We start from the raw sequence: 13,131 nt of genomic DNA on the forward strand, positions 1-13,131 counted from the left end.
TCAAGCCTTGATGAAATCAGGTATCCAATATTTTTAAACACCATTTTTTTCTCTTCAGAAAGCATCTGCTTGGCTTCTTGATCTACTCATTCACTGAATGTAAGATAGCAATCTTTTCTCTCTGGCTAGTGTCAAAAATCCTATGCAGGATGCACACCAGAAAGAAAGTCAATGTGAATAAACACTTGGGAAGTGAGGAATCATGAATATAGTTTAGTCAAAGTCAGTGAGGAATAATTATTTCTTCCAAAGAAATGATCATTCCCTCAAAACCAGATTAAGTAGATTAAAGCTGTCAACATTCTAGCTGCTCCTCTGTTTTATTTTGAAAAGAAATATTAAAGTATTAACATCACATGAGATCATGCTTCAGCTAAAAGGATATGTACATGACACCCCAAGATGATACTCTTTAACTCAATATAAATTTTAAAAAGTCTAACCTTAAGCCTGAGCCAAGTTAGTCACACAATTATGGCAGAAATTCTTAAGTGGCTGAGGTATTTAGACTCTTCCAAACCACAGGTGTGCAGTACTGGACAAAGAGGTAAATTAAATGACAATAAAAATTAGCAATGAAGAATTAATAAAAATTAACTTTGAACTCCTTTTATAGAATAACCTGAGCTAAGGAGAAAATGATTAAACCCTGGCAACAGAGCCCAGCAAAGCCTTCACCAGCAAATATTCTGAGGCAAAAAAACCCTATGTTCATTCAAGAATAACCTTTTCAAGTAATTTGTTAAAAGACTTCCAAAAGCTGGTAATTAGACAATTTATCACAAAGAAAAGGAAACTCCTAAAATGTAGGTATTATTTATCTAGCCTATAGATTAGGCTTTCTAATAAACTAGCAAAATAGTTCTATTTTTGGTTGTAAAACTATCTATTTGCTCCTGCTTGGTTGGCTTTCAAAGGAAGTAAAGTGTTCATTACTTTAAAACATTTTGTAGATAATCTGAAGATAAGCATTTTTTGATGACACAACTTCAGCTGAAGAGCATTTGTGTTTTAATAAGGAAAACAAAATTCTGGGTTAACATTTTTTTAACAAGAATATTCTATCTGGGATCAGGAGATCTGCGTTCTAGTCATTGCTCCACTGCTAACAGGAATAATCAATTGGGACAAGTCAATTAGCCTTTTTGTGCCTGAGTTTCATTGTCTAGACAATGGGGATAAGAATATCTGTGCTATGCTATGCTATTCACAAGTTAGAGGATAAAGGAAAACACTAGAAAGCACTTTTTTTTCAAAACACAATATAAACGCTATGTCATAACACTGTTGATAATTTTACAGGTACTTCCTAGCGTTACCCAGTCAGATGTGTGCTTAAGGTAGGCGTTCCTAGAAGATCACAGGTTGAATATTTAGTTTGATTTTATTTTAAAAATAATAAATCACAAAACTAAAATGTTTGAACAAGGTCACTTAGCCCTCTCCCCAGGTGGTTAGTTATAATTACTAGGATCATCATCATTACTTCTTAGCTATACGTTTAAAAGAGGAGATCTTGAATATGTCAGCCTAAGTGGGAAAATGTGTCCCTGGCACAGGTGGTTTTCAGAAGAAAAGCCGATCTTCGGAAGAGCTGTGTCCTCTGCTTTTATTTTAAAGTGCAGAACCTGGTGGGGAGGGACAGAGCAGAAACCCCGTGTCGTCACTGAGGAACCAGTTCCCTCAGAGAGGCCAGAGCAGCATGGATGCGGACATGCAATCTGTTTTCAAAGTCGTAGCCAGAGAAATCCTCCTGCAAGACCAAAGAAAGAGGGTTATGGACTCTCTTAGCTAAGCTTTCTGAAATACTGCAGGATAAACCACATGGCTTTGTGCTTCCCAAAATAAAATCCCTAACACTCCTACCAACGGCTTCCCATCCACTTGATTTTCTTATTCCCTTAAACCTCAAACTTTGGGTTCATGTTAAACGTCCAGGGGAATGTCATTATTGCCGTCTTTGGAAAATTTTCTTCATGTTATTCCTGAAACGGTAGTCTTAAATTGTGCTCAATCTAAGTTGCTGTTAGAAATTCTTCACTCAAGATTATAGTTATGAAATCGAAGATTATTTTCCCAAACAAGAAGTGTGTTTATAAAGTGGGATAGGCAATTTCATGAGTTTCTTAGGATATTGGTAAATTGCACTTAAAAGATCAAGCGATCATGGGGCACCTGGGTGGCTCAGTTGGTTGGGCGTCCGACTCTTGGTTTTGGCTCAGGTCATGATCTCAGGGTTGTGAGATCAAGCCCTGTGTCGAGCTCCACACTCAGCAGGGAGTCTGCTCAAAATTCTCTCTCCCTCTTCTCCCTCTGCCCCTCCCTCCCACTCTCTCTGGTGCGCTCTCTCTCTCTCTCCAGAATAAATCTTAAAAGAAAAAAAATCAAGTGATCACTGAATCAATTAGTTATTACTTTTCCTTTCCAGAAATATCCATCAGAACAATCATCTCACAAAACTTCTTGAATTCAGACTCAAGAGGACACAACAGAGGGTAAGAAGCACCCCGGAAAGAGGTGGTAGGTACAGTATTTTTACCTTTGCTTGAAGAAGTAGAGTTCTGCCTCTTGCTACAGTCTATGAACGTAAGAAAAACATATTATCTTTTAATACCTACATTTATACATACTCAAGCAGAAAATGCTTATTATAAGAGGATAGGTAAATGAAAACAATTCTCAGTAGACAAAGAGTGAGTCAGCTGCTCATTCAAGTTTAATGACTCCATTTTTCTTTAATGATGCTTACAAGTTCGCATCAAGGCACTGCTAAATAATTGTGCATAATCCTCACAATTCTGTAAGAGAGAACAACTTAGAAGAGTTACGATAGCTTAAGATCTTACTGAACAACCTAAAATTGATGACAATTCAGAAGTTTACTTGACGTCAGTAAGTTAGATCTCCTTTTGAAGGCATTACTGGTTGAGGGCATCAACTTCATCTTTCAAGAAACAGACCAGCCTTGTTATATATTAAGTATATATTTTAAGGCTGCATTAAGCGTAACAATGTTCTTAAAGAATACAGTGTTAGGATTTTCTACCAAAATTCACAAAACTTGCTTTTTCTATTTTGGTAAAATTAGAATTTCAAATGAAAAGACTTACCAATTAAAAGCCTATCCTTGGTGAGATAGGCTACCTGTTTAAGGGTTAGGCTAGAATCCTATTTCTGTTGATTTAGCTCAACTTCTAGAAAGTCCACATACTTGAAAGTGGAAGTGAACTTACTAAAAATTAGAATTTTATAAAGCTAATATTTTATAATTGAGCTTCTGAAAGTATCAAGCAAATCGTTTTTTTTTAAAACAACACTGTCCCAGTGTACTTAAATACACAATAGTAACCGTCAACTTAAATTTATATGATATTCTAAAATTTTTGAAGCAATCATCACATCATCCTCATTTATTCTCACCATAATCTCTACTAACTTGGCACGGCAGGTATTTTTTTTATCCTGTTTTATATTATTAGGAGGAAGGTATGCGGTTAACCAGTATCCTATACTGAGTTAAACAGAGAACTGGAACCATAATGCAATTCCATGTTCTTCTGAATAAGCCATACTACACCACGGCATACCATCCTAAAAAAGGCAGTGATTTCCCCCTCAAATGAGTTTTGGTCCAAAAAGTTACATTTATACTTCTAATTCCAGAGAAGAAGTTACTTCCTTCAACACAGTAAGATAGGATTAGCAGCTTCCTGGACTCATCCTACATGAAATCAAGGAAAACAAAACAAACAAACAAACAAAAAACCCCCACTATGTTCAATCAATTGACTTGAAGTGAAGGACGATGCTTTGTGCCTGCTCACTCGCTTTTTTTTTTTTTTTTTTTTTTTTGCCGAGGAACATCATTTAAGGAACTATATAAGCTCTTACCTCTGGTTTGTCTAATAGAAGGCAGCCAAGCTCATAGCAGGCATATGGCTGAATATATAAGTTATTCTGACGACACAACTCATCTTTAACAGCTCGCTGGAAGAACTAAAAGTAATACAAATGTTATCAGAATTAACTCATTTCCCCACGTAAGGTTCATAACATCTTCAGGGGGCAGGAAGGGGGGACTTATTTCTGTATTCTAGATCAGATCTTCTCTTTTTTTTTCTTTGAATCTTTATTTCTTCCTGTCCCTCCTCATCCCTGTCTTAGAAGTGCCCTCCGTGCCTGCCTCCAGGCCATGCTACCACCAGTCAGCCCAATCTGTGCTACTTATTTTTCCAGTGGATACACTAGCCTCTACTGATTGTATTGCCAAAAACATCTTTATCTGCATGTCAAAGTCTGAACATATCATTTTAGTATTTAAAACAGAAAGCCCACAAGCCATCACTTGACATGCGTCTTGCTGATATCTAAGCATATGATCTAAACAGGCTATTTAGAGCTGTAAAATAACTATTATGACCCCACACTGAGAAATGTGAAATTTGTAATACAAGTGCATCAACACCCTAGGATTTAAAAGTCAAAGGCCTCTACTACTGTACATAAACTCTTTCAAAGAGTAATCAAATAACACTAAGGTATACTTCAAAACATCCAACCACACAAAAACCTCAGAAAAATCCAACTATATTGAAAATAATGAAAGGTTCTTTTCCATATAAGATGTACCCCGAAGAGCCTAAGCTAACACCTTTCTCGACCTCACCTCCAGTGCTGCATCAGTAATCTGCCGCTGCAGAGACAAGAAAGGTGAACACACACCTGATCATTTTTGTATTTCTCTAACTATGAAGCTTCATTCTTTTCCTTTAAAACTATCTGCATCCTCATTTCCTTCTCTGAGACTGTCATCTTTGATAAGTGGCTAGTGCCAGAAAAGAAGCCAGTATGTAAAGAAATATTCTAAGAATCTGAAGTTACATTAAAAACTAGTATTAACCATCATCAGCTTCTGGCATCTGAGATGACCTGAATCAGTATGGTGGATAAAACTCACACTGTCGTGGGAGGTTCAGTTTTGTTGAATGCATTTCTCATTGTTCTTATTTCTAAGCACACATACAGGTTTTCAGTTTGTTTTCCTTAGCCACAACAGCAACATTAAACAGTTTACCTGAACAGCATCTTCTGAGTTTCCTAGACATTTGTGTATGGCACCAAGAAGCAAATACTTTAATCCAACGACAGATGAATCATCCACTGCGTGGCAAGCTTAAAGAGAAGTGAAAACAGCAGGAAGAACATACATTCCCTTAATTTCTTAAATATCATCAAGAGTTAAGTATTTCATTATTTAGTGACTTAGTCACAGTTCATGATCCTGCCCCCCGATACTCAGAAGGTTCCTTTTCCTCAACCAGTAGTGAATATCCTTATTCAAAGAAAGGCAAAGATATCAAACGTCATAGCAACAAAAAGACTCGCGATTGCATCCTATTGTTACTAAGAACAAGAAACCAATCTAAAAAGGCTGCATACTGTCTGGTTCCAACTATATGACATTCTGGAAAAGGCAAAACTATGGAGGCAATACAAAAGATCAGTGGTCGTCAGATGTCTGGAGGGGTGAGGAACAGATGGAGGACAGATTTTTAGGTGAAACTACTTGGTATGATACTACCTGTAAGAGTGGATACATGTCATTACACATGTGTCAAATCACATAGAATGTACAAAACAAAGAGTGACCCCTAATAGAAAACTAAACCTCATGATGTGTCCGTGTGGCTCACTGGCTGTAACCGATGTATCGATCGGGTGGGGGATGCTGACGGGGAGGCTGTATGGACGGGGTAGTGAGGGGCATGGCAGGTGGAAACTGTATTCTGCTCAGTTTTGCTCTGAACCTAAAACTACTCTAAAAAATTCTTTTAAAAACTCCATATTAATGTCATAAGCCATAGAGTGAGCACCTCCAAATGTTTGTACTGATGCACTGCACTGGTCACTGAGGGGGGATCAGACGTAATCCCCCCAAGAAGCTCCCCATCTCCGGTGCAGGATGCGCACACATACAGGAGGATGTTACCGAAGTTTTCCAAGGACATGAGAAAGGTGGAAATTGGAAACACAGTGGAGCTAATAGGAGAGGAAAGGAAGTAATTGTTTCTGTGGACCAACAAAGATACTGAGATTTGGTAAGATTTTATAGACACATACATATATATATATATATATATATATGCACAATCACTTGTATGTGTGTGTATATATGCATATATATTTATATACACATAAAATGTTCAAAGTTCCAGAACAAGTAATTGAAAGAGTTTGGCACTGTAGCAACGAGGTAACTGTGAACAACAGAGTCTGAACTTACAGAAGCAGGAGTTGTCTCAAAAAGCTAGGCTGGGAATACCTCCTTATAAAAAGACCTCAGGGGGCACCTGGATGGTGCAGTTGGTTAAGCATCCGACTCTTGGTTTCAGCTCAGGTCATGATCTCAGGCTCGGGGGATGGAGGCCCGTGTCAGGCTCTGCACTCAGCACAGAATCCACTTAAGATTCTCTTCTCCCTCTGCCCCAACCCCCTCTAAAATAAATAAATCTTTAAAAAAAGATTTTAAGGCAAGAGTATCAAGGAAAGGGGAACACAGTTCATGTGCTCATTCATTCAATATTTACTGAAAATCTACTATGTGCTAGACAGTTCTAGGTGCTTGGAATACAGCAGTGACAAAATAAAAAAAAATGTCTGCCCTTAAAAAACCAACATTTTGTGGAAAAGCTAGATGATACAAAAGACAAATTGGTAAAATACGTATGTTAAAAAAGTGTTAGTGCTAAGGTAAAAAAAATAAAGTCAGGAAGGGGGATGGAGGTATGCATGTATGTCAGAAAGGTACAATTTAAGCCTCAATGTAAAGGTGATATTGAGTAAAGACCTTAAGGAAATGAGTCAAGGAGCCATGTGGATATTGAGAAGAACATTTGCAGGTGGAAAGAAGAGAAAGTGCAAAGGCACCGCGGTCAGCATGTGCCTGGTATGTTCAAGAACAGTAAGGAGTGTGGCTAGAGCCTGGTGAGCAAGGGGGGAGGGCAGTGAGAGGCAATGGGATGGGGAAAGGGGGGTGGCTGGTGGACAGATCACAGAACACTGCAGGCCACTGAACAGACTTGGACATTTACTTTAAATGAGATGAAACCACAGAGGGTTCTGAGCCGCAAAATGACATGTGACTTTAATAGGATCACTCTGGGTGCCGTGCTGAGGGTACACAGACACATCCTTACAACACAGAGGAAGAATGCAGTGCACAGGGGAGGGTGGGTGGGGGGAAGGGCTATGAGTGAAACCACAGGATGTAAAAATCCAACCACACGTGTTGATGAAGGGAGCTGCAAATGAGGACTCGGAGAAGGTGAATGCACAAAGCTGGGTGGGCATTTAATTAATCATCCACTACCTATTTTTTCTGGAACTACACTATTTCTCTATAAAGATCTTCTGTGTACTCTATACAGCAGAGCAGACTGGGATCATTACTGCTTAACACTGGGGAATCACAGAAACTAATTAATCGATCTCAAAACTGCACTAATATTTAACAAAGATATTAAAGAATTATATCATGTTTACTCAAGAGCCTCCCTTTCCCCATGACCACATCTTTGCTATTTATTTTGATACCTGGAAAGTGGTTCTGAGAATATTTAGTCACATTAAGTGATAATCGTTCTTGTGCCTGCCGATTACAGCCTATTTTATATTTGCATTTGTGTCTGAATTATCTCTACAGGATCTTGCATTTGCACATTACAAAGAATACTTAAAATTCTGTGTTGTTCCTCTGAATTAGACATTGGTAGATATTCTAGACTTGCATCAACAACTAGGGATGGGTTTAAAATTATGCATATCCTTTTGAAATGGACATAGCAGAACTTGTGCATCCAAGAAAATTTTGTTTTCTTTCAAGCAATCCCCCTTAGGAGGGTTACACACTCTAATTACAGGGCCTCTGCACACAACTTCTTTTGGACTTGTATTGCTTTGATCTCTAGAATATCAACATTGACAAAAGTTTTTTACTTTTGAGGGGGGACTTTTTTTTTTTTTGAAATAAGCAAAAGGTGCCTGCAAGGAAGTCTGATCATAAAAGTATGTGATACAATGGATAATTCTATATTTGATCAAAAAGTATGATTGTACAGAAATCTGACAAATTTCCTTCAATGCCTAACTAGTTTTGAGTAAGTCCAAATATCAATATTAAACCTCTTTTGAAAAAGGGCAGTATGTATGTGAATAAGAATACATTTCTTTTCTATAAAACCATCTTTCTGGATGTATGTGTTTTTATTTTGACGTAACAGTCTCCTGGTGCAATCGTACTTCTAGCTCCATGACCTAAATCTCGTCATGCTCCTAGAAGATGAAGCTGTAGGAGAGCATAAAGCTCTGCTACTCGATGTGCTCTCCTCAGACCGGGAGCAGGAACACCTGTTTCGATGGGAGCTGGGCACGTCACCTAACTCTTCTGAGCTTTCATCTCATTTATAAAATGGCCATGACAATATTGTCCGCCTTTCCTATGTATACAGAAAGCAGTACAGAGCAAACTAAACGATTTGCCAGGTTAGAGAGCATCAAATGTCTGCCACTAAGCCTTTAAAAAATGCTCTAATATTTCTTTAATAACCAATAAAGCTTTATTTCACTTGAAGATTTAGTTTACTCTTCCTGTGAACTTTTCCTACAGCTATAATAAAAATGACTTTATGAAGACTACATTAGCATAACCTATGGTCCTATGATTTTCTTTTTTTTTTTAAGAAGATTTTGAGAGAGAGAGAGAGATAGCATGAGCGAGGCGAGGGGCAGAGGGAGAGGAACAAACAGACTCCCCAGTGAGCAGGGAACCCGACGTGAGGCTCGATCCCAGGACCTAGAGATCATGACCTGAGCTGAAGGCAGATGCTTAACCAACTTGAGCCACCCAGGCGCCCCAGTCCTATGTTTTTTCTTTCTTTCTTTTTTTCTTAATACATGAGTCAAAAAATCTAGGATTCTAGTTACATTCCTAGGTATTTACTCCCAAGAAATGAGCATGGGATGTCTGCAGAAAAGACAAGTATACTTAGGTGTGTAGCAGCTTTACTCAGGAGAGCTCAAAAACCAGAAACAAATCAAATGCCCACTAACAGGAGGAAGAATGAACACACTGTGGTAAAGATGTAGGACCACGGATCCAGGCCACCACACAGATCACTCCCACAGAGCCTATGCCGGACAAAGGAAGCCAAGCAATAAAAAGTACACGCGGTCTGAACTTACATGAAGTTCAAGGACAGGCAAAATTAATCTGTGGAGAGAGAAATCAGAACAGTGGTTGCCTTCAGCGGCGGGGGCGGGGGTGCTGACCAAGAAGGTGCACAAGGGAAATGAAATTACAAGGGTGGTGGAAATGTTCCGGATCTTCACTGTGGTGGTGGATGCCAGCATGTATATATTTGCCAAAACTCAACGAACCACACACTTAATATCTGTGCATCTTAATACATGTGAATCAAACCTGTATGAAACAAAGGGCTTTTGTTGGGGAAAAAAATGTATGCTTTCAGCTACCCCCAGGGCTACAGAATCAAGGACGCTTAGAGTCCGCGTGCCTCAGCACACGCAGCTTACAGCGCAAACAGTCCGTAGGTTCCCGTGCCGCCTGCGCCGATCACCTGAGCAGCGGCCTGGTCTTCATCACTACACCATCTCTCCAAGAACAGCAGATCTGTATTCTCTGAATCAGGTAACATTAATGAGAAACTGAAGAAACCCGGTGTATGGTTTTGTGTTTACCTTGACTCATCCTCTGCAGGTTGGGGAAGGAACAGTTGGGAAGGGCTTTCCACAGGTACAACACCTCGATGGAGGCCAGCACACACAGTGCTCTGGTTGGAGCTTGCTTCCGAAACCTCTCTGCCTGCAGGTGGTCAGAATGATCAGCTAAGTTTGTGCCAACAAATTCAAATAAAAATATATTCTTTGGAGATAGTCAAAAATGCACGGTTCATGTTTGACACAAACAACCCCCTCCAGCAAAGCTACGAATGAGAACACTCAAAAAAAATGTTTGCTTTCTAACTTTTAATGTATCAGTAGATGTGCCTTTCACTCATTCTTCAACTCAATCTACCATCAGGATCCAGGGTGCATTCAGAGACCGTGGGGATCAAACTAGATTAACTCCAGTTTAAATCAAAGGAATTTAAGTAATAATGAATGGGTTTACATGGAAAATGTAATACTAGATGCCTTTTAGTTATGGTTTTACTGACTTTTTAATTTTCTCTTTAGTCCTAGTGGTCTCAATGGCATTCCACATTACAATCTAGTTTATATTCAAACTAACTCCTTAAATGTTCATTCATTAAAAACAAACTAAGATCATGGAAAATTCAGGATATGACAAGTTGTCATATAATCCACAGTAATTCAGCTAACTTTTATTCTTAGAAGTGTAGAATAAATTAGGGACTTTGTCCCTACAGTCCTGGGCCCTTTCTACTGGTAAATCTGATGCATACTCCTCTTGTTTATTAGGTCAAAATGTGATGTGGTCACTAGATTGAGAAGCAAGAGTCTAGATCTCTTGCCTAGATTCTGCCCATTTCTATTCTTCTGAAATCACCTAACTCTTTAGACAGATGCTTTCCCTCTCTAGATAGGCTCATTAGCTCTGCATGGTCTGTAATGTGTCCACCCACTCAAACAAATAACCACTGCTTTAATTATGTGCAGCAACACAAGCACTTCCCACTCAAAGGAGAAGTGGGACCATGGGAGTATATTTTCTTCCCCGAGGCGAAGCGCGTTCTGCACGGCAAGTCAGTCACCGGCTGTGATTAGGATTTCCTCAAACCAGTCTGAGGTGGCGTCGGTTACAAATGCCCATCATAAACACCACACCGGATCAAGGGGCTCCAACATACCTTTTTCACTGAGAACTGTTCAATCTGATTGTTTTTCCTTTTGAAGAGTTTCTGAACCTCTTTGAAGACTATCTGTGCCCCATCCACGTCACCGGTGGCTCCCTGACAAACTGTAAGAAACCATTGTTGCACTCCTTAAGTATCAGGGGGAAAATACCACCGAAAGATACCCAGGTTGATGGTACTTGGAAAATGTTACCAAAGAAAAAATGGGAGCACATATTTTAAAGACTGTTACACTATATCATCCCTGTTGACTGTCACGCCACTGATTCAACTATTTTCCAGCTAACTGGGCTCCCAGAGCTTTGTGGGGACATACAGGGAAAACCACGGTCCTAGTCCTCTTGTTGGGCACTAGTCTCGGATGTGACAAAATTCCCAGCTACTGTCACAGTGTGCCGTCTAGCTGGAGCCCACATGCTCAGCAAGTGGAGTAAAAGGGAGGAGCCAAGAAGATCATAAATCTTCCTGATGGAAGGAGGGTACCCCTGTGTCTGGAAAGAAAGTCATGAAATTTGTCTTACATGTGTTCATTGGCCAGCTACCATCTACAAGCCACCCGCAAGAATGTCAAGAAGAAACACATGCTTGACCCCTAGAGAGGTGTAAATTTCAGCTGGCGAAATAAGACATACACATAGTCCCATAGCTACAATGTATAAGGTGATAAGAGCCTCAAGGGTTGGAAAACCCAAGTGCTTCGGGAAAAGCTCAGGAAGAGAAGGGATCATTTCTCTTTGGAGTGATCAGGAAAACTCTGAGGAGCTAGGAGTCAGGCTGAGCCCTGGAGAAGATTTTGAAAGTCTGTACACAATCTTCATCCCATCCCAATCCCCAGGCAAAGAATTAATCATATATCCTTCACTTCATCTTTGAAGGTGAAACTTTCCCAACTACTCTCTGTCATTCTCTTCTCAACTCCAATGGCACTGAATCCATTTATATCAATTTTTTCTTAGATGTGGTCTTTGGCACATGTTGTTTCTCAATGCCTAGCTGGGAGGACCTAGTTCCTTCTCCTTTATTTGAGCACTCCTAAAACTAGCTGGCCCTCTACTCACAGTTTGGGGCTTGGCCAAGCAGAGCACGGGGCCATCCCATGTGAGAGGATGGACAGCTGCTGACAGGGCCAAAGCAGCAAAAGCACCAAGACTCACAGAAGGCTGCAGGCGTCAAGGTGATGGGAGGGGCAGAAGATTTTCTACTGGAAGCATGAGGGATTAGGCTGAATGTTCAAGGGAAACACAACCACATTCCCAGTTAGGGGAGCAGCCCTGGTCCATAGGTAGGGGTCTGAATCCATCCAAAAAGACCTCATCTCTCACAGCATTTCAAAGCCAGAAGGAAATGCAATGACTGTTTTGTAGACCAACACTATCAGGCTATAGATCAGAGGATGTAAAGTTCCAAGATAGTTAAAGACGTGCCTAAGGTCACAGAGTGAGCCAGTGACAAAAGAGTAATGTCTGTTGCAGCTAAGCCTAAGATCCTCCTCAGATCACTCATAACATTTTTACAGAGTTACAGAATTTAAACAAGAGATGGATGGCGGTCACGGCTGCCTAACGAGGTACCTGTATGTAATGCCACTCAACTGAATGCTTAAACATGGGTACAATGGTAGATTTTACATTACAGATATTTTACTACAACTGAACAGTACCAGAAATGAAGCCTCTGGTGGCAGTGATTCTGGTCCCTGAGTGCGCTTCCTCTCTAGGTCTGCCTGTCGACAAGCACCTGTCCTTCAGGGCCAACTCCAATGGCAGCTTGCAGGACAGAAGTGATCCGTGCCCTTCCCGGGAGCTCCTGACACACCTTACCATCCACACAGGATGCCCTCGAGAAGGCAGAGACAAGGCTGTCGTGCTTTACCAGCTCCTACAGCCTGTGATAATCCTGGGATTTCCAGTATTTGTAGGATAAATGCTCCCGTACACAGCCACACTGTACATTTATTTCTTTGTGTTCTATGCTCCACAGAGAGTAAAAAAAGAAACCGCTGCCCACAACCGACTGTGTGAGTCCGTAACACGTTAACCGTCGATGGCTGGGTTGTCGTGAAGACCTCCGCTTTTCAGTTCACCCACTCCTCGGCGTGCTGGGCACACGGAGGCCACTCCGCAGATAGCTGCCACTGTCATCTGAGAGGCTGTGAGCTCCACGCAACAACTCTTAAGGTGTGAGACACAGTATCCGAACCCATATACAGAAAATAATCCCATTCGAACATCAGTGA

At 40.4% G+C, this 13,131-nt stretch overlaps 1 protein-coding gene across 1 annotated transcript in view; it reads right to left on the reverse strand.

The window, feature by feature from the left end:
• Nucleotides 1–301: 301 nt before the first annotated feature.
• The window catches only part of TTC39C (tetratricopeptide repeat domain 39C), a 102,858-nt gene continuing 90,028 nt past the window's right edge, over nt 302–13,131 (reverse strand). The window contains exons 9-14 of the mRNA XM_036098143.2: nt 10,890–10,999; nt 9,757–9,880; nt 5,075–5,172; nt 3,892–3,996; nt 2,540–2,578; nt 302–1,753 (exon numbers count right to left, since the gene is read on the reverse strand). Coding sequence (XP_035954036.1) covers nt 1,664–1,753; nt 2,540–2,578; nt 3,892–3,996; nt 5,075–5,172; nt 9,757–9,880; nt 10,890–10,999 — 566 coding nt within the window. The 3' untranslated portion in view covers nt 302–1,663. The remainder of the gene's footprint in view (nt 1,754–2,539; nt 2,579–3,891; nt 3,997–5,074; nt 5,173–9,756; nt 9,881–10,889; nt 11,000–13,131) is intronic.

The sequence above is a fragment of the Halichoerus grypus genome, chromosome 13, assembly GCF_964656455.1.
Source record: "Halichoerus grypus chromosome 13, mHalGry1.hap1.1, whole genome shotgun sequence".
Taxonomy (NCBI): Eukaryota; Metazoa; Chordata; class Mammalia; order Carnivora; family Phocidae; genus Halichoerus; species Halichoerus grypus.